This window comes from Bos grunniens, chromosome 27 (genome assembly GCF_055505025.1).
Source record: "Bos grunniens cultivar Pamir isolate PY7600 chromosome 27, Bosgru_T2T1.0, whole genome shotgun sequence".
NCBI lineage: Eukaryota > Metazoa > Chordata > Mammalia > Artiodactyla > Bovidae > Bos > Bos grunniens.
This window is the reverse complement of record NC_141191.1, coordinates 39,172,861-39,194,557: the sequence shown is the minus strand read 5'-3', so window position 1 is coordinate 39,194,557 and position 21,697 is coordinate 39,172,861. Positions and strand designations below refer to the sequence as shown.

The 21,697-nt window shown below is 44.3% G+C and overlaps 1 protein-coding gene across 1 annotated transcript; it reads left to right on the top strand.

Annotated features, from left to right (window-relative positions):
• Nucleotides 1-3,355: 3,355 nt before the first annotated feature.
• Nucleotides 3,356-9,347, top strand: THAP1 (THAP domain containing 1). Its single transcript, XM_086380516.1, has 3 exons — nt 3,356-3,652; nt 7,845-8,040; nt 8,815-9,347. Exons 1-3 carry the CDS (start codon nt 3,582-3,584, stop codon nt 9,187-9,189), a joined length of 642 nt encoding a protein of 213 aa, XP_086236642.1. The 5' UTR covers nt 3,356-3,581; the 3' UTR covers nt 9,190-9,347.
• The last annotated feature ends 12,350 nt before the right edge of the window (nt 9,348-21,697 follow it).

Below are 21,697 nucleotides of genomic sequence, written 5' to 3'. Positions count from 1 at the left end.
AGTATGTGACACTGAAGAGGGCTAAACACTAAAGATGTTTTAGTTATAGCTAACAGTTTAGATTTTAATTTCAAAACAAAATTTAAAAATTACTTTAAAATATCTAATAATTCAGATCAAAACATTCACTCTGCTAATCAGTCTTAGAGAAAACCTACAATTTGTATCTACATGAAAATCTTGTTTCACAAATCCTAGAATGTCAGAGCTATAAGGGACCTTAGACACTGATGAATTTTTTGTGTTTTCTCTGTGAAAATCAGATAGAAACTATGGATAGCTCCCCAGCTACACAGAGGTATAGTTTTGGTTCATTTTCAGGGGATTCAAAGAGCTGACCATTCATGGATTCCAAATTAAGAATTCTTTAGTCCTACAACCTCACCCTACAGATGAAAAGAATGAGGCCCAGAGGGAATGAATGTGGGGGTATTTTAATATAAAAACTATAGAAAAAGTAGCCTAGCTGGATAGAAACTAAAACCTCAACTATTAGAGATCAGTAATAGCTTTAGCCTTCTCCAACAGTAAAACAAGTGGCTATTATTTTTCTTCAGTGTACCCTTCTAGAAAAACTGAGACAAAACTTACCCTTTTCAGCTTAAGGGGTAAATTTTCTTTGTTCCTTAAAAAAATGTTCTGTTAGTAAATGAATTAGCCTCTTAAGACTTTGAAGAACATCAATTAACAGTATCCTTCAGTTTATCGCTATTCTCTTAGATGGTCATATAAAGCTATGCATGTATTCACCTTTGATATTTATTGAAGGGGTCAAATGAGATCATATGACCATACAAACAGCTTTCTCTTAAAAAAAAGGGGGGGGGGCAGTTTTGCCTATCTTGTGTGGCCCTTGTTTGCTTAATAAGCTATTTTATTGAAGTCAAACAAACACCAAACGTAAGTCATCAGGGTCAGAGGATGCCTCATTATGTGAACACACCGTTCAACCATCACTTCAGTCAACAGAGGTGTCACCACCATCCTGTAATTCCTTTCGTGTGCCTGATTTCTTCAACATTATGTTCGTAAGAACTGTCCATGTAGTGGGGCTGCTTTATTTTGCTTGCCATATAGTTCTCCATTTATGACTGTGCCACAACTTATTCAACTATTAATGGACATTTGGGTGGCTTCCATTAACATTTTTATGTTTTTTGGTGTATTTTATTTTTTAATTTAAACTTATTAAGAAATAAGAAAAAAGTCAAATAAATAACCCAACTCCACACCTCCATTAACGTTTTTAAAAAGCAGACAATCATCTTTGAAAGTATGATGAAGTCTTTGAAAGACTTCCTCGAAGTCATCCCTTGACAAGTAAGGAACAGTTAATCCTGGCCTTAGGACATGTTAAGAAATGGACAAAGTAATAAAAGCTGATGATGGGTTAGAGGTAGTGAAAATTATTTTTCTATTAAGCAAATAAATTGGTTTGCAGACCACACAGTGAAAATTTAGTTTGGGGGGATTGTTTTTACAAAGAAAAACACAACACTCAGTTCAATTCAATAATATATATTTTAAAATTACATGCAATTCACTTTACCAGTAAATTTACCATTTTGAAGTAAGGAAACATTGGGATAATATTCAACAAATAATAAGAGTGTTTATTCATTTCCAAATTATGGATAGCTGGAAGACAGAAGAGGGAAGAACAGAATTTGGGAGGGAAATTCAATTAAATGAAATGACCAGATCACAAACCTCAAAAGCGCCAGCTGGACTGGCTGAGATCTTTCACACTTCTTTAGTAGCCTGCATTTCAGACCCTGAGAACTGCTTATTCTTTCAGTTCTTATACTCCTCACTCCTACAACTCCAATGACCCAGCTTCCAAAACCACTCGCAACCCTCCAAGTCCTCTCTTCTGCTGGGACACGGCTGTTGGCTGCTTTTTTTTTTTTTAGGCCATCGGCATCTCAGTAAAAGGCACTGCCATCCATCTTACGTGCCCAAGCCAGAAGCTCGTGTGTGTGTGCGTGCACAGCCGTGTCTGACTGCCACCCCATGGACTGAAATCTACCAGGCTCCTGTGCCTATGAATTTTCTAGGCAGGAACACTGGGGTGCATTGCCATTTTCTACTCCACCTTGATTCTTCTCTTCCTCCTTTCCAACTAGCAGCAGGCCCTGGTGTTTCTACCTCTTACATACTTATCCCCTGCCACCAGCTTAGACCAAAGGAACCATTCTCTTCCTTGCCTCTTAATTGGTCTGCTCACTTTCTGTTACCCCTTTCTGATACACAGTCACAATGACCTTTTAAATATGTTTATCACATCTCCCTGAGGCCTAAAATGACTCTGTGGCTTCCCACTGCGCTACCATCCAGACCAACAACTTACAAGCCTTCCCCTCACTTCATGCCCTTCTCCCCTGGCTCACTGGGCTCTACCCACAGCCTCCATTCGGTTCCCAGAAAAGAGAGAACTCTACTGCCTGATCTCCTTAGTTAACACCCATTCCCTGTACCGGAAATGCTCTCCCCACCATCCTTCCTTACTAGACTTTTTCCCATTCTTCGGTTAAATGTTCCCTTCTCAGACATTAGGCAGTGACCCTCTCCTCTACCCTTAGCCTTACAGCATTCTAACGTATTCAGATTCAGGCATCTTGGCACAATGTGATTTTATTTACATTTTTTGGGTCTGTCTACCCCTTACTAGAACAGCTGCTCTATGAAGATGTGCCAGCCTTGCTCGCCGATTAAAAAAAAGTGAGACAGAGAGAGAGCCATGACAACAGTTCGCCATCCACACCGACGAAAGGAGCAAGCCAAGGAGGAAAAACGTCCTTCAAACGGATTTTCCCAACACAGCACCTGGGGACCTTTAGAATTATTACAGCAGCCAAGGCCTTAGTCTCGGCCTCCCGGGAAGACTGAGCCTGGCGTGTGTGCGGGTGTCCGCTTTTACTGTTGCGATCTCTTCCCCGAGCTCCTCAGAGCTCCGAATACCTAAAGAGGCAGGTACCGGGATGGAGAGGAGCCCAGCACGTTCTACAAATCACTCCAACTGTGGCTCCCCTTTTAAAGAGAAGAACCCAATTACCCGACCCCACCTCAGCTTTGCACCTGTCCTGCTTCTGGTTGGGCCAGCGGACCCAACAGAATCACCTAATTCTTCCACCTCGGCCGCACGGGAAGCATCGAAGGGGGCGGGACTGGTCCTGCGCTCCCGCCCCTCTCCTCCCAGCTAGTTCCTTCTTCCTTCCGGAAGCTCGGGGGCCCCGCCCACTTCCGCAATGCCGGGCCTCAGCCAATGGCCTGCGTCCCAGGGAACGTTACCTCTGACCTCAGGGCTAATCAGAAACAGTAGGACGAACTCCTCGCGAGAGGTGAGGTTGAAGCTGCCTCCGCCATCTTGGAGATGGGAGACGGGCGATGGCTGTGGTCTTTCCGCTAATGCAAACAACAAAACGGGCACATTAGTGACTCCCGAGTGAGGCCCTCATCAGTCTGGTTGTTGGCCAAAGCTACAGAAGAAGCGAGGGTGTCAAAGCAGAGCGCGGCGACACTGGTAACAGCCTCAACTGCCTGCTGGGGCGGCAGAAGTGAGGTAACTGAGGACCGGAAGGATGGTACAGTCCTGTTCCGCCTACGGCTGCAAGAACCGATACGACAAGGATAAACCCGTTTCTTTTCACAAGTAAGGACCCCGCGTAGCTCGCGGGGCTGAGCCCTAGTGGGGACGCGGGGGGCGCGCGGCCGCGCTCGGGGGGCGGAGCCAGGGGTGTTTCCGCGCGAGACCTGTGAGAGGGGCGGGGCCGGGCGCGGGCCTGCGCGAGACCCAGTGCTAAGGCCGCGCTCGGGGAGCGGAGCCAGGCGCGTTTCCGCGCGAGACCAGTAAGAGGGGCGGGGCTGGGCGGGGGCGTGCGCAAGACCCGGTACGAAAGGCGCGCTCGGGGGGCGGAGCCAGGCGCGTTTCCACGCGAGACCTGTGAGAGGGGCGGGGCCGGGCGCGGGCCTGCACGAGACCCAGGGCGCAGGCCGCGCTCGGGGGCGGAGCCAGGCGCGTTTCCGCGCGATACCTGTGAGAGGGGCGGGGCCGGACAGTGGGCGTGTCCCCAAGAGCCGCTTCGGGCCCGGGTTGCGCGTCCTCGGCGCGCGCCCCCGCGGCGGCCCGCCCTCACTCAGGCTGGCGCGCTTCTCAGGGTGGCGGGTTCGAAGCTCGCGGGCGCTGTATGGTGCCCCCGCTGGTTGTGAGGGTGCCACACCCGGGCGGTGAAGAGGGTAGGTGGTAATAACTCTTAGAAGGGAAGTTGAAGCGGAAGCAGAGTCCCGCCTTTCCCACCCTGCTGGTCAGGCATCGGTGAGGTGAGGACTCACCTTGCGGTGTCAGGGAGCATGTCTTGGACTCAGCTTCTGGGACCCCACTGTTAAGGACGGCTGAACTCCGGAGAAAGCCTTAGGGACTGCCAAGATGCGCGGTGTAGCCCGGGCAGTGACAGTGCGTCTTGCGTGGTGAGGGGGGTCCTCAGGGTCAGGGTTAGCGCGCCCCCGCCCTCGGGGCTGCTTCTCCCGGACGCTGCTGCGGCCAGAGTGCTAGAAGAAAAAAGCCTCTCTGAAAAGGGCCGCACAACCGAATGATAATGATGATCTGATGTCCGCACGATGCCATTTTCAATCGGCCAAATTCAATATTTACAAGTTCTGTTACGTTTAAAGTGTCTTGCAAAAATTTCCTACTGTAAATGGATGATAGCTAACGGAGAATCGGTGGTAGATTATACAGATTGTTTGTAGGTGGTTGTTAAGTTGCTAAGTAGTGTCCCACTCTTTGCGACCCCGTGGACCGTAGCGCGCCAGGCTTCCCTGTCCTTCACTGCCTTCCGGAGTTTTCTCAAACTGATGTCCTTCAAGTGGGTGATGCCAGTCAACCATCTTATCCGCTGTCGCCCCTTTCTCCTATTGCCCGCAGTCTTTCCCAGTATCAAGATCTTTTCCAGTGAGTCAGCTCTTCACATCATGTGACCAAAGTATTGGAGCTTCAGCTTCAGCATCGTCCAATGAATATTGAGGGTTGATTTCCTTTACGATTGACCGGTTTGATCTCCTCCTAGTCCAAGGGACTCTAAAGAGTCTTCTCCAACACCACAGTTCAAAAGCATCAATTCTTCAGCGCTCATCCTTCTTTATGGTCCAACTCTCACATCCACACATGACTGTTAGAAAAACCATAGATTTGACTAGATGGACCTTTGTCGGCAAAGGGATGTCTCTGCTTTTTTATATACTGTCTAGGTTTTGTCATTGCTTTTCTTCCAGGGAGCAAGCGTCTATTTTTTTGCACCTTTTAATTTCATGGCTGCAGTCACCATCTACAGTGATTTTGGAGCCCAGGAAAATAAAATCTGCCATGATTTCCTTTTTTTTTTTTTCCATCTATTTGCCATGCAATGATGGGACCAGATGCCATGATCTCAGTTTTTGAATGCTGTTTTAAATCAGCTTTTTCACTCTTCTCTTTCACCTTCCTCAAGAGGCTGTTTAGTTTCTCTTCACTTTCTGTCATTAGGGTGGTATTACCTGCATTATCTGAGGTTGATATTGCTCCCGGCAGTCTTGATCGCAGCTTGTGATTCATCCAGCCTGACATTTTGCATGATGTATTCTGTGTATAAGTCAAATAAGCAGGGTGACAATGTAAGTCCTTTTCCAGTTTTGAACTAGTCAGCTGTTCCATGTCCAGCTCTAACTGTTGCTTCTTGACCTGCATACAGGTTTCTCTGGCGGCAGGAAAGTCTGGTGGTCTGGTATTCCCATCTCTTTGAAAATTTTCCACAGTTTGTTGTGATCCACACATCCACACATTTATAGGTAAATAATTACTAAAGCAAAATCTTAAATTTTGGGGGAGTGAGGACCTTCCATGTTTAATAGGCAATGTGGGTGCATTTTTATACGTTTGCTATGAAAACAAAAATCAGAGTGTGTAGGGTATAGAGAGGTCTCGAGAATGTTGATGTTTTTTCCCCTTCCAAGAAACAGATAGAACACTTAACACTTCCTAACGTTGCCTCTTGATTTATTAGAATTTCTGAAAGCTAATGGGTGGACCTCCAGCACTTCCAAAGTGAAGGAATAGGTTTGGAGATGGTGACGCGATCACAGACTTTCAGCTCCCCCCTCCCCATTTCTAATGATGTGGCTGAGGGAATCCAGACATAAGGAAAACCCTTCATTGGCACTGATTAGGGATGACATTCACACGTTTCAGAATACTGAGTTTCCGCTCGGGGTTAAATAATTGATTTGACCGAAAGAAGGGCTAATCTGCATCTCATCCCTTATCTAAAAGAACAGTTTCGGGAAGGATCTTGACCTCAGAAATAAGCGGCATTGTAATCCTTGGTCAGGAGGCCCTGGATGTTGAGTTTCCCAGTGGTTGCTGCTGTGTCTACTTCTAGAGGCACTTCCAGCAAGAACATTCTAGGAGTCTTTCTTTCTCAGCTTCTACATGGTAGTGGGAACAGATGTTCTGGGCAAAGAGAAGGGACTACCCTGAAGGTAGATTAGGGCTCCACGACCACAGCAGAGTCAGGCTCGAGCCTATCTTACTTGGAAGAGAAGCTGTGGGACAGAGTCGAAACACACTTTTTTGGCTTTTTTTCAATACCCCCAACTCACTGAATCTTTTACCTGAAAAAATAAAATCAAAATAAGTTTAAAAGCTTCGTATCTCTCTTTATCTGGGCCTAATGGATGTATTTCAGTCGATTAAGAGGTAAATTAAAATGAATACTTTTTTCCCTTATCATTATGATTTGACTATAATTTGATTCATATTTGTCAAGATGATGCTCAAGAAAACAAAAAGCGTCTTTGTCTCAGTACATAATTATAAATGTGCAGTTTTGTTTTACAGTACACAGAGGACCACTGGTAAAAAAAAGAATAATAATACAAATTCACTCTATAACGTGTATTTTACCCAAAATTTTAGTGTCTTCAGTATAAAAAATTAAGCATTAAAAACAGATAGCTGGATGGTGGAGCTATATGGTTTACCCTTGTATATTAGACGTGTCTGTTTGTGAAGGTTATTTACTGCAAAGGAAGGAAAAACATCACATGGGCCCTTGAACCTACCCTCCTATCATCTGCTCTGCCAGCTGCGTGCGTCTGTCCACGTGGCTGCCTTTTAATAAGTATGTTTTTGCATAATGTAAATCCTAATGAGCCTGACCTATTTAGATTGTATACATCAATATATCTGACATTCTTATAACTGCTTTGTGATCAATAAGATTCCTATAAGAAATGCTGCTTTAAAAAAAAGAATACCATGCTAGGAGGGGTGACTTATTTTTCACACTAGTGATGCTCACTTTAGTTACAGGATTTTAAAACAAGTCTGTTTTTTAAAAGTTTACTTTATCTAGGTATAGTTGATTTGCAGCGTTTCATTGGTTTCTGCCGTACACCAAAGTGATTCAGTTATACATAGGTCTGCATTTTTTTCCCATGTTCTTTTCCATTTGGGTTTATCTCAGGATTTTGACTACGATTTGCTGTGCTACACGGTAGGACCCTGTTGTTTATCCCTTCTCGATATGTAACCCCAAACTCTCAGTCCTGCTCTTCCCCACTCCCCTCCCCCTTGGCAACCACAATCCTGTTGTCTGTGTCCAAACAAGTACGTCTGTAACAACTAGGGTGATAAGGGTACACCTGAAAAACTGTCAAAACAGGATTAGTGGGAGCAGGTGCGTTAATCAAACTCCCGTGGCGTGTGAGCACCGATGGTTGTAAGCTAATTCTTTTCTAAGCAGGAACGCCTGGGTGTGCCTTTTTGTTTCTGAGTTAGGCTAGAAAACGGAATCGTTTCATCTTCTTAGGTTTCCTCTTACTCGACCCAGTCTTTGTAAGAAATGGGAGGCAGCTGTCAGAAGGAAAAACTTTAAGCCCACCAAGTACAGCAGCATCTGCTCGGAGCACTTCACCCCGGACTGCTTTAAGCGGGAGTGCAACAACAAGCTGCTGAAAGAGGACGCCGTCCCCACGATATTTCTGTGCACCGAGCCGCACGACAAGGTGAGGGGCGGGCAAAGTACTGGGCGGGCCTCTTTCCGTAAAGTTAATGTGTTCCGCAGAAAACCTGGAAAAGCCACAGCAGTGTTAAGAATATAAATGTTACCTGGGTGGGGAGGGGAGAAAAAAAAAAGAATATAACTGTTACCTGGAACCAATCCCTTGTAAATGACCCCTGTTCACAGCAAAATACTTTACAAAATACAGAGTGTTTAGTAAAGTTAAATATTCTCACACTCAGCCTGGCTTTTAACTTACTTTAGGATCAGTCTGTATTCCTGCTTGTGTGTTTGTGCAGCCCACCGGGCTCCTCTGTCCATGGGATTCTGCAGCTGAGTACTGGAGTGGGTTGCCATTTCCTTCTCCAGGGGATCTTCCTGACCCAGGGATCGAACCCATGTCTCTTATGTCTCCGCCTAGGCAAGCAGGTTCTTTACCACTAGCGCCACCTGGAAAGCCCCATGTTCCTGCTTATATGTTGATAAGTTTTGATTTTTCTTTATCGATAGTTAACTTTCAGAGTATTTTCCCCCTCAGTTTTCAGTGCTAGTGTTTAATTAGATCCGATTAATCGTTTTGTCTTTTTTTGCGTCCCATTTCTACTTCAGGTAAAAAAGGAAAATTAAAACTATTCTTTTCATTTTAGACTGTTTCTATGCCAAGGAGGCAGAGCTAAGTCTAATATTCTTACATTGCACAGGTGCGGAATTTAGTCTGTTCTTTTTATCTGTTACTTTTAATAATGAAGCTCAAACACACTCTGCGTCTTTGTTCCAGAAGGAAGATCTCCTGGAGCCACAGGAACAGCCCCCGCCGCCTCCTTTAACGCCCCCCATTTCCCAGGTCGATGCTGCGATCGGGCTGCTCATGCCTCCTCTCCAGACCCCCGACAACCTCTCCGTGTTCTGCGACCACAACTACACCGTGGAGGACACCATGCACCAGCGCAAGAGGATCCACCAGCTGGAGCAGCAAGTGGAGAAGCTCCGGAAGAAGCTCAAGACCGCGCAGCAGCGGTGCCGCCGGCAGGAGCGGCAGCTGGAGAAGCTGAAGGAGGTGGTGCACTTCCAGAAGGAGAAGGACGGCGCCTCCGAGAGGGGCTACGTGATTCTCCCCAATGACTACTTCGAGATAGTCGAAGTCCCAGCGTGAAAACGTGAGATTGGTATTGGTTTTTCATGGGGCAATACCACCTACCCTCTTCTACCCTAGAGAGGAGTGTCATTTGAAAAGAGATTACACTTGATAACTTGTACAAAAGCAATTCAGAATATTTTTTTAAAAGAATAAATTAGATATATACTGTAAAACTGTAAACTTTTTGTTTGTAATTTCAGGGTTTTTACATTTTAGCAAAATATTTTAAAAGTGATAAACTAACCTCAGAGCTTCAGTGTAAGTTTGTTTCAAGATTGGGGATTTTTGTTTTTTAATTCAAGTATTTATAGACATGATATGAAAATAAAAAGTAAAGAGAATGAGAACAGTGCAGTAAGGATGATTTAAGTTTCAAGTTAAAAAAATTTAGTGCAGTTTATTGAAAGAACTTAGTCACGTTTTAAATCAGAAGCATAGGACATGATGTCTCAAGAGTATATATATTTACACATTCTTATTTGTAAAGTCGACAGATTCATTTATCTTAATCCCTTATCAGAGCTAACTTGGTGAGTTGTGTCATTCCATACTTAATCATAATGGTTAAATGATGTTAGAGAAGGAGCTTTTTAGAGAGTGGGGCCCTTCCTTTCTCACCCCCACCCAGCATTATAGAATGAGAAGGGTGTCTCCAGTGGGAGACACTCTCCAGTAAGCAGACTGCGCGTTGTTACCAGTGAGATGAGCAGCGGCCACTAGGGCTGACCCCAGGCTCGCCTTTTCTCTCGCTGCTCTGAGGTCAGGGGCGTCCTGTCCCCACTGTGGGTGTGTGTGCGCCCAGGTCTCTGCCAGCTGTGTCGTGTGGGTAGAGTGTGACTCGTTGCATCAGGTGGGAATCTTGCTCTTGACGAATTGATTGTCAAGACGTCACACAAAAGAAAATTTCTTCACTTTCACCACAAGCGAGAAGTCACATCCTATTTACCTAAATGAGTCATTTGTATTCAGAGGCATCCTAATAGATAATGCTTATTTTACTCAAAATTGAGACTCAAATGCTGCGGTTTCTGTTCATACTGTGAGTTGTGCTCTAACTTTGTGAGAAATTTTACATAGGTTTGAAATGAAAACAGTTCTGAGTAAACAAGCACTGCCATAGGAATTACCTGCTTAAATTTAGAATAACTGCTCCAACTATAATTATTTTGTATTTCAAAGTGCTGCACAGGCCTTTGAAGGCAGTATTAAAGATTGGCAGTCGTCAGTCCAGGAGTGTCTTTTGTAGACCTGATTCTCAGTGTAGTTCACTGCCGTCTTGCCAGTGCTTTGATTCAAAAGTAGAAAATTATGACTACTTGAAATTTTATCATCTGATAACACTTAGAACTAACTCTGAGGAATCAGAGGACTTTTTCTAGTTATTCATGGGTCTCATCACTGTTTTTGGAAGCTACAAAATCTCTTAAGTAGTTTGTTTTTACATTTCATCTCTCTAGCAATTCCTGGAGGATATGTGGGTAAATATTTTACACAATATATATGTGAAAACTAAATTGTCATGGACATAAAAGAAATCTGTGTGTGTGTGTGTGTGTGTGTGTGTGTGTCCCCATGTCATCAGAACCAGGAATCCAACATTAATTGTATAAGTGACCGTCATAATCAGTTAGCATCTTAGCATTATGAATTAACCTGAAGCTACTTTTTTTCGTGGGACAGACATCCCTAATTGGAGAGAACTGAGCAACAGCATGTGTACCAATTATTTGCATTTAGATCACTTACTATGTTTAACACAGAATTTGAAGTACAGGTGCTGATTTCTGAATTTGAAATGTAACGTTTGTTGAAATGTTTTAAAAATTCATTTTGTCTGTTGTAGTGTTTATGACATTGCCAAGAGAAAGAGAACATTCAGGCTAAAATAGGTCCTGTTCAGTCACAGTGAAACGTGGTCAGAAACAACAGGGCAAGGTCTCCGTCTGGAACAAATGGGGAGAAGACCCCTGTGAGTTTCATCATAGTATGAAAGATGACGTTTATTTTAAGCACAGATAGTAACATCCTGAAGTTTCCATCTATGAATGATATAGTCTGGCAATAATAGAAGAAATAACTTTTTCCTGATTAGAACTGCTAGGAAAACTGTAGAATTTAGAATTAGAAGGGAGCTAGAAATGACTGAACACTTGCATCACCTCCAAACCCTGCAGAATCCCCTTGTGAAATATCCCTGACAACTGGACATCTGTTCTCTGTATACCGTGGATGTGTAAGCAGTGCTGTTTAGATTCTCTGAAATGAGTTTCTGGAATAGAGTAGCATTTGTTGCCACTTTTAAAAATACTTGTTTATAACACAACTATAAACTTCACTTTGAACTGCTGCATAGTTTGAACTATCAAATTCCAAATTAAAGAAGTTTTAAAATTTTGTAAAATAAATGTTTATTGTGTGCCTGCTACATGTGCTAAAAATATTTCTGTCATTGCAGTTAAGAAACAGTGGTGTCTAAAGTTAACTAGCAAAACTTTTTACTTGGAAACCTAAATACATGAGATTTTCTCTTTTAACTGTAATTTGTGTAATCCCTTTCTTAGAAGGTATAGCCATAATGGTGAAGGCAGATGAAAGTTCCACTTGACATGGATTTTGTTGTTGTTTTTGTTTTAAAGATCGAAGTCCTATTTTCTGATCATCTTTAGTTATTTAAAAAATTGTGTACACACACACCCCCCAAACCTATGACTTTTATAAAGTCAGTCGTGACCCTTAATATATAAAAGTCCACTTGATCTATAGAAGGAAAACTTGCAGTTGTGTTCCACACTCTTAAAAGGCCAACCATGAATAGCATTTAAAGGAGAAAGAACAGTTTTGCCTGTTTGGTTATTACTCTTCTGGTATTGGGGACCATGTGAATCTGATACCACTGAATGAAGAGTATTGCTCTTGATATGGTAACCAATGTTTCTGGACATTATTTTTTCTGTGATTGTGTATTAAAATATCAATACAGTCCTTGATGTGAAAGAAAAAAATATCAAAGCAAACAGTGATTTGCACACAAGCAAAAGAAAGAAATGTAAGTTTGTCCTTAAAATAACAATAATTTGCTTGAAGTAATAATATTCTCTTTCAATTCCATGTCTTGATATATTATTTTTACCTTGGATGTGGCTTTGTTTTACTCAGTTTTCTCCTGAAAAATATATTTTTTTAACTCTCAGAATCTTCAAAATTTTTATTCGTTACCAAATTCATAGCAGTTTGAGTTTAAGATGATCATAATTTCATTTTTTTAACGTCATAAGGGATAGGAATAAACTTTGATTTTTTAAACTATTTTTGGTGAGAGAGGCTACAGTATTAACGGTAAGTAGGAAATGATTTTTAGAATGACTCCGTAAGGAGCTCTGACCTCCCATAAGTGGAGAAAAACAACCATTTAACGTCTGCGTGTTGTCCTAAGGGCGTACAGCACATCAACCTTCAGGAACGTTGAATCTCACAAGAAAGTCAAGACTGTGGCATTTGTGTCTCCTCTGCAACCTGTTCCCAATTGTGGCCTACGGTATGTCTCTCCCAGGAGGGGAGGCTGCCAGTATTTCTTAGGACCCCCAAGTGTATCAAAGGCTAAATAAACTCCAGGTAAGTACAGCCAAAAGATCAGGACTCCCCTCCTCCACCCAGCTCCCATTTACAGGATGGAGGCTCCACCCCAGGTCCCCAGGTGTAGCAGGCCAAGAATCCCAGGACCCTGATGCCCTTCCGAAGGGCGAAGTTTCCATGCCAGGATGCGCAAGTCAAACTGAGCTCTACTAACACAGGCATATCAGTCCTAGAGAAGCAGGACATGGGGCCACTTGCCAGCTCCAGAACAGCGATTCAGGTGTTTTTTCCCCCACTGATGTGGCAGGCTGTAAGAACAGAGCACTCTGAAGCTTTCCCCAAAGGAAACTATTTTATTTGGAGGAGTGGAGTAGGGGGAGTCCAAGCCTCAGGGTGCTCTCAAGAACGGAGAACCTGCTGGTTAGCAGTTAGGAGGCTGGTAGCACCAAAAGGGCAGTGAGCCAAGTTGTACCAGTGAGAGCCAGGCAAAGTGCCAGGTAGGAAGAGCCCTCCTGGCATCGTAACAAACTCAAAGACTAGCCTCACGCACTGCCTCTGCAGCTCTGCTGCTGCGCTGCTAAGTCTCTTCAGTCATGTCCGACTCTGTCCGACCCCATAGACGGCAGCCCACCAGACTCCCCCATCCCTGGGATTCTCCAGCAAGAACACTGGAGTGGGTTGCCATTTCCTTCTCCAATGCATGAAAGTGAAAAGTGAAAGGGAAGTTGCTCAGTCGTGACCGACCCTCAGCGACCCCATGGACTGCAGCCTACCAGGCTCCTCCGTCCATGGGATTTTCCAGGCAAGAGTACTGGAGTGGGGTGCCATTGCCTTCTCTGCAGCTCTGCAAAGGAGCCCAAGTTTAACTGGATCCAACCACAGAAAAATTCAAAAACATCATCAAAAACAAAGCAATCCGCCAACAATTGGAGCTGATTTCTGAGAATGCCACCAATAAAGGCAGATCATTGAACAGATAAGGAAAGTGTTAAAGATCTGTTAAAATCTGTCACCCCACCTGACTGTGTGCCCAAGGCTGCACCTTCTAAGGAATGACACTGGAGACGTTACTAGAGAGACAGACAGGAACAGAAAGAGTATTTGGAGAAATGGCTGAAAATTTCCAAAATTTGAGGAAAAACACTAATCTACCTGGTGACTCATATGGTAAAGAGTCTGCCTGCAATGCAGGAGACCCGTGTTCGATCCTTTGATTGGGAATACCCCCTGGAGAAGGAAATGACAGCCCACTCCAGTATTCTTACTGGAGAATTCCACGAACAGAGGAGCCTGGTGGGCTATAGTCCATGGGGTCACAAAGAGTCGGACACGACTGAGCGACTAACACTTCACTTTCATATGCTGTCTACAGGAGACATGCATGCGTGCTAAGATGCTTCGCTTGTGTCTGACTCTGTGTGACCCTGGATATTTTTGTGCAATGTAAAAACATGCAAAACACCAACATTACTTGTGTGTGTGTGCGTGTGCACTATAAAGTGCGTTAGGATGGCATACATATAAATCAAGCTAACGAATCCTTCCGAAGAGAAGGGAGATGCAGTCAGGGAGGGGGAGACAGGAGATTTCAAGGTTTACTGATGGTATTTTGCTTCAAAAGCTGGCACACTAGTGTTTGTGGTGGTTCTCTGCATTTTCTTAGATTTTTCTTTAAATTGCAACCAACAACCAGTAGGTGGCAGGGGAAGCCTGGTATCTGCAGCCTCTGAAAGACACGTAAAGATGCCCCCTTAAAGGTCCCACGATCAACATGTCGCTCTCCAGAGTAAAATGAATTAACTGAAATCTTTGTTTTCCTTTTTAGTCCACACTTGCATTCTGGTATGTGCGTGCTCAGTCACTCAGTCATGTCCGACTCTGTGAGACCCCATGGACTGTGGCCCGCCAGGCTCTGTACATGGGATTCTCCAGGCAAGAATACTGCAGTGGGTTGCCATGCCCTCCTCCAGGGGACCTTCCCAACCCTGGGATCAAACCCAGGTCCCCTGCATTGCAGGCACTTCGTAATAATAACACTTTATTTCAAAACTTATTTAACTTCTCAAGGAGGCCACTCTGGCTTTTACGCTCCTGGTGTCTTTACTGCAATGCGTGGGTGAAACAGGGTTGCTCAGTTCATGGTAACAAGGGTATGGCAGCAGGCGCATGCCGCATGCACACACACACACAGTAACACCACACATACACACACACCCCCACACACCACATGCTACATATATACACATCACACACGGCAAACACACCACACCACACATGAAACACACACACACCCCACACACACACACCACATGCTACATATATACACATCACACACTGCAAACACACCACACCACACCACACATACACACACACACCCCTCCACACACCACATGCTACATATATACACCGCACACTGCAAACACACCACGCCACACATGCAACACACATGCAACCACACACCACACATACATACTACACTGCGCATATAATATATATACATATTCACACACTATATACACACACTCATACCACACACATACACACCACACAATACAATACACACTGCACACACACCACACACACACACTATACACACACTGCACATATAATACATACACACAACACACATACACACATTGACACGCTATATACACACTCACACCACACACACACAGCACACTGCACACACACTGCATATACACACCACACACAACACGCATACTCACTACACACAGTAAATCTGCAGCTGTCTTATCACCACCAGTTTCTCAGCACCTTCCTCTCTCCAGGTGCTGAAATCTGCTTTCATGCTCACTTCCAAGAGCTTTTCTTCTGTCTGTTTCTTGGCTCCCAAAGTGCACAGAAGTCAAGCTTTTATCTTACTTGGTTACGAAGAGCAGCCAGGCAGTGCAGCCTGGCTCAGCACGGCAATCCAGCTGTGATTTCTTGAGTGACTCAGCAAACCTCCCCTTGGCAGACACTCTGCTTCCCCCAAGAGCAGAAGTGAAGAAATTGAGGGTTACATCTGATTCTGGCCAGCAGGTATGTTTTGTGGGGCCAGAAACTATTTTACATGTTTAATGTGTCCAAATTAAAAATCAAGAGTGATCATATAGAATTGACATGTGGTGTTTCTTTTGAACAATCAGAAATGCTGACGACTTCATTCCATGTGACCCAAGGGACAGGGCCAAGGAGGATGGTGTGCAGCCTGGCAGGGTCAGAACAGGTCAGTCCTCTGGCCCTTTTCCTCTTGGCTCTAAGGTATTAGTGTGGCAGCCCTTGCCTGGAGCAACAGGCTTAAAGCAGTAAATGTTTTCACTCAGCCATGGAGAAGAATGGGATGATGCCGCTTGCAGCAACGTGGATGGACCCTAGGGAGGGTCATACTTAGTGAAGTGAGTCAGGCAAAGACGAATATAACATATCACACATGTGGGATCTAAAAAAAATGATGCAATTGAAGTTATTTACAAAACAGAAGTAGACTCTCAGACGTAGAAAACAAACCTATGGTTTGTTGTTGTTCAGTCACTAAATCATGTCTGACTCTCTGCGACCCCACGGACTGCAGCACGCCAGGCTCCTCTGTTCTCCACTATCTCCTGGAGTTTGCTCAGATTCATGTCCATCGAGTCAGACATGCCATCCAACCATCTCATCCTCTGTCACTCCCTTTTCCTTTTGCCTTCAATCTTTCCCAGCATCAGGGTCTTTTCCGATAAGTCGACTCTTGACATCAGGTGCCCAAAGTATTGTAGCTTCAGCTTCGGCACCAGTCCTTCCAATGAATATTCAGGGCTGATTTCCTTTAGGAACTGACTGATCCTTGTAGCCCAAGGGACTCTCAAGAGTTTTCTTCAGCACCACAATTTGAAAGCATCAATTCCTTGGCACTCAGCCTTCTTTATGGTCCAGCTCTCACACCTGCACATGACTACCAGAAAAACCATAGCTTTGACTGTATGGACCTTTGTCAGCAAAGTGATGTCTCTGCTTTTTAATATGCCGTCTAGGTTTGTCATGGCTTCCCTGGTGGCTCAGAGGTTAAAGCATCTGCCTGCAATGCATGAGACCAGAGTTCAATCCCTGGGTCAGGAAGATCTCCTGGAGAAGGAAATGGCAACCCACTCCAGTATTCTTGCCTGGAGAATCCCATGGACAGAGGAGCCTGGCGGGCTATAGTCCACGGGGTCGCAAAGAGTCAGACACGACTGAGCGGTTTCACTTCACTTAGCTTTGTCATAGCTTTTCTTCCAAGGAGCAAGCGTCTTTTAATTCCGTGGCTGCAGTCACAGTCCCCAGTGATTTTGGAGCCCCCAAAAAATAAAATCTGTCACTACTTCCACTTTTCTCCTTTCAATTTGCCATGAAGTAATGGGACCGGATACCATGATCTTCGTTTTTTGAATGTTGAGCTTTAAGCCACTTTTTCCACTCTCCTCTGTCACCCTCATCAAGAGGCTCTTTAGTTCCTTTTCACTTTCTGCCATTAGAATAGTATGTGCTTGCTAAGTCACTTCAGTCGTGTCCAAGTCTTCATGACCCTATGGACTGTAGCCCACCAGACTCCTCTGTCGAAGAGATTTTCCAGGCAAGAATACTGGAGTGGGTTGCCATGTCCTCTAGGGCGTATCTTCCCGACCCAGGGATCAAACCTGTGTCTCTTAAGTCTCCTACGTTAGCAGGCGGATTCTTTACCAGTAGCGTCACATGGGAAGCCCAGTTAGAATGATATCATCTGCATATGTGAGTTTGTTGATATTTCTTGCAGCAATCCTGATTCCAGCTTGTTTTTCATCCAGCCTGGTATTTCCCATGATGTACCCTGCATATAAGTTAAATAAGCAGAGTGACAACATGCAGCCTTGTCCTGCTCCTTTCCCGATTTTAAACCAGTCAGTTGTTCATCTGTTGTTTCTTGATGCCCGCAAAGGTTTCTCAGGAGACAGGTAAGGTGATCTGGTATTCCCATCTCTTTAAGAATTTTTCAGTTTGTTGTGATCTGCACCATCAAAGATTTCAGTGTAATCAATGAAGCAGAAGTAGATGTTTTTCTGGAATTCTCTTGCTTTCTTGCATCAAATGTTGACAATTTGATCTCTGGTTCCTCCGCCTCTTCGAAACCCAGCTTGTACACCTGGAAGTTCTCAGTTCATATACTCCTGAAATCTAGCTTGGAGGATTAACTGAAGTCTAACTTAAAGGATTTTGAGCACAACCTTAATAGCTTAGGAAGTGAACACAACTGTACCTCGTGAGCATTCTTTGGCATTGCCTTTCTTTGGGATTGGAATGAAAACTGACCTTTTCCTGTCCTGTGGCCACTGCTGAGTTTTCCAAATGGCTGACATATTCGGTACAGCTCTTTAACAGCAGGCTTTTTTAGAATTTTAAGTAGTTCAGCTGGAATTATGTCACTTCCACTAGCTTTCTTTGTAGTGATGCTTAGTAAGCATCACTTTCCTAAGCATCACTACAAACTTCACCTTCCAGGACTTCACCTTCCAGGATGTCCAGCACTGGCTGAGTGACCACACCATTGTGGCTATCCAGGTCATGAAGACCTTTTTTGTATAGTTATTCTGTGTATCCTTGCTACCTCTTCTTAATATCCTCTGCTTCTGTTAGGTCCATACCATTTCTGTCCCTTATCGTGCCCATCCTTGCTTGAAATGTTTCCTTGATATCTCCAGTTTTCTTAAAGAGATCTCTAGTCTTTCCCATCCTGTTGTTTTCCTCTATTTCTTTGCACTGATCACTTAAGGACGCTTTCTTATCTCTCCTTGCTGTTCTCTGGAACTCTGCATTCCGTTGGGTGTATCTTTCCCTTTCTCCCTTGCTTTTTGCTTCTCTTCTTTCCTCAGCTATTTGCAAAGCCTCCTCAGACACCACTTTGCCTTCTTGCATTTCTTTCTCTTGGGGATGGTTTTGGTCACCACCTCCTGTATGGTGTTAGGACCTCTGTCTGTAGCCCTTCAGGCACTCTGTCTACCAGATCTAATCCCTGGAATCTATTCCTCACCACCACTGTATAATCATAAGGTATTTGATTTAGGTCATACCTGAATGGCCTACTGGTTTTCCCTACTTTCTTCAATTTAAGCCTGAATTTTGCAACAAGGAACAATGATCTGAGCCACAATCAGCTCCAGGTCTTGTTTTTGCTGACTGTACGGAGCTTCTCCATCTTCGGCTGCAAAGAGCATAATCAATCTGATTTCGGTGTTGGCCCTCTGGTGATGTCCACGTGTAGAGTCATCTCTTGGGTTGTTGGGAGAGGGTTTGCTGTGACCACATGTTCTCTTGACAGTACTCTGTTAGCCTTTGCTCTGTTTCATTTTGTCCTCCAAGGTCAAACGTGCCTGTTATTCCAGGTAACTCTTGACTTCCTGCTTTTGAATTCCAGTCCCCTGTGATGACTAGGACTTTTTGTGTGTGTGTGCTTTGACCCAAATATAGGTTTCTCAGGAGACAGGTAAGGTGATCTGGTTTTCCCATCTAGTACCCATTAATTAGTTCTAGAAGGTCTTGTAGGTCTTTATAGAACCATTCAACTTCAGCCTCCTTGGTATCAGTGGTTGGGGCATAAATTTGGATTACTGTGATGTTTAATGATTTGCCTTGGAAATGAACTGAGATCATTCTCTTGTTTTTGAGATTGCACCCAAGTACTGTGTTTCTTACTTTTGTTGGCTATAAGGGCTATTCCATTTCTTCTAAGGTATTCTTGCCCACAATAGTAGATATAATGGTCGTGGTTTAGTTGCTAAGTCATGTCTGAGTCTTGTGACCCCATAGACTATAGCACGCCATGCTCCTCTGTCCATGGGATTCTCCAGGCAAGAATACTGGAGTGGGTTGCCATTTCCTACTCTAGGGGATCTTCCTAACCCAGGATCTCCTGCATTGCAGGCAGGTGTAATGGTCATCTGAATTAAATTCACCCATTCCTGTCCATTTTAGATCATTGATTCCTAAGATGTCGATGTTCACTCTTGCCTGTTTGACCACATCCAGTTTACCTTGATTCATGGACCTAACATTCCAGGTTCCTATGCAATATTGTTCTTTATAGCATAGGAATTTCACCACCAGACACACTCACAACTGAGCATCATTTCTGCTTTGGCCCAGCTGCTTCATTCTTTCTGGAGCTATTGCTAACTGCCCTCCACTCTTCCCCAGAAGCATATTGGACACCTTCTGACGTGAGGGGCTCATATTCCAGTGTCATATCTTTTTGCCTTTTCATATTGTTCATGGGGTTCTCCTGGCAGGAATACTGGAGTGGTTTTCCATGTCCTTCCTCCAGGGCATCACGCTTTGTCAGAACTCTTCACTGTAACCTGTCTGTTGTAGGTAGCCCTGCACGGCATGGCTCATACCTTCGTGAGTTACCCACGCACCCTTGCCACAACAAGGTTATGATCCATGAAGGGGAACTTATGGTTACCAAAGGGGAACTGTGCAGAGGGATAGATTAGGAGTTTGGGATTAGCTTATACACACTACTGTATGTACCATGGAAGAACAAGGACGCACTCTATACATAGTGCAGAGAACTCTGCTCAATGTGCTGCAATGGCCTACATGGGAGAAGAACCTAAAGAAGCATGGACATGCGTGCATGTGTAATGAGACCGCTTAGCTGTACACCTGAGCCTTTGACTGTGTGGATCACAATAAACTGTGGAAAATTCTGAAAATGGGCATACCAGACCACCTGACCTGCCTCTTGAGAAATCTGTATGCAGGTCAGGAAGCAACAGTTAGAACTGGACATGGAACAACAGACTGGTTCCACATAGGAAAAGGAGTTCGTCAAGGCTGTATATTGTCACCCTGCTTATTTAACTTATATGCAGAGTACATCATGAGAAATGCTGGACTGGAAGAAACACAAGCTGGCATCAAGATTGCCGGGAGAAATATCAATAACCTCAGATATGCAGATGACACCACCCTTATGGCAGAAAGTGAAGAGGAACTAAAAAGCCTCTTGATGAAAGTGAGAGTGGAGAGTGAAAAAGTTGGCTTAAAGCTCAACATTCAGAAAACGAAGATCATGGCATCCGGTCCCGTCACTTCATGGGAAATAGATGGGGAAACAGTGGAAACAGTGTCAGACTTTATTTGGGGGGGGAGGCTCCAAAATCATTGCAGATGGTGACTGCAGCCATGAAATTAAAAGACGCTTACTCCTTGGAAGGAAAGTTATGACCAACCTAGATAGCATATTCAAAAGCAGAGACATTACTTTGCCAACAAAGGTCCCTCTAGTCAAGGCTATGGTTTTTCCTATGGTCATTTATGGATGTGAGAGTTGGACTGTGAAGAAGGCTGAGCACCAAAGAATTGATGCTTTTGAACTGTGGTGTTGGAGAAGACTCTTGCGAGTCCCTTGGACTGCAAGGAGATCCAACCAGTCCATTCTGAAGGAGATCAGCCCTGGGATTTCTTTGGAGGGAATGATGCTGAAGCTGAAACTCCAGTACTTTGGCCACCTCATGCGAAGAGTTGACTCACTGGAAAAGACCCTGATGCTGGGAGGGATTGGGGGCAGGAGGAGAAGGGGACGACAGAGGATGAGATGGCTGGATGGCATCACTGACTTGATGGACGTGAGTCTGGGTAAACTCTGGGAGTTGGTGATGGACAGGGAGGCCTGGCGTGCTGTGATTCATGGGATCGCAAAGAGTCAGACACGACTGAGCAACTGAACTGAACTGAACACAACATTGTACATTAGCTATAAGTAAAAATTAAATTAAAAACCAGTAAAAAGGTAAATATCTGCTTGCTTTTAAAAATAGTAAGCATTTTCTCCCCACTGCCATACATTTCCCTCAAGAACCCTGTGGAATGCAGCAGGAAGTGGGAACCTGGATTCTGTACAGGCTGTCCTCCGTCTTTCTGTCTCTCTATTAGCAAAGAGATGAACAGCTGA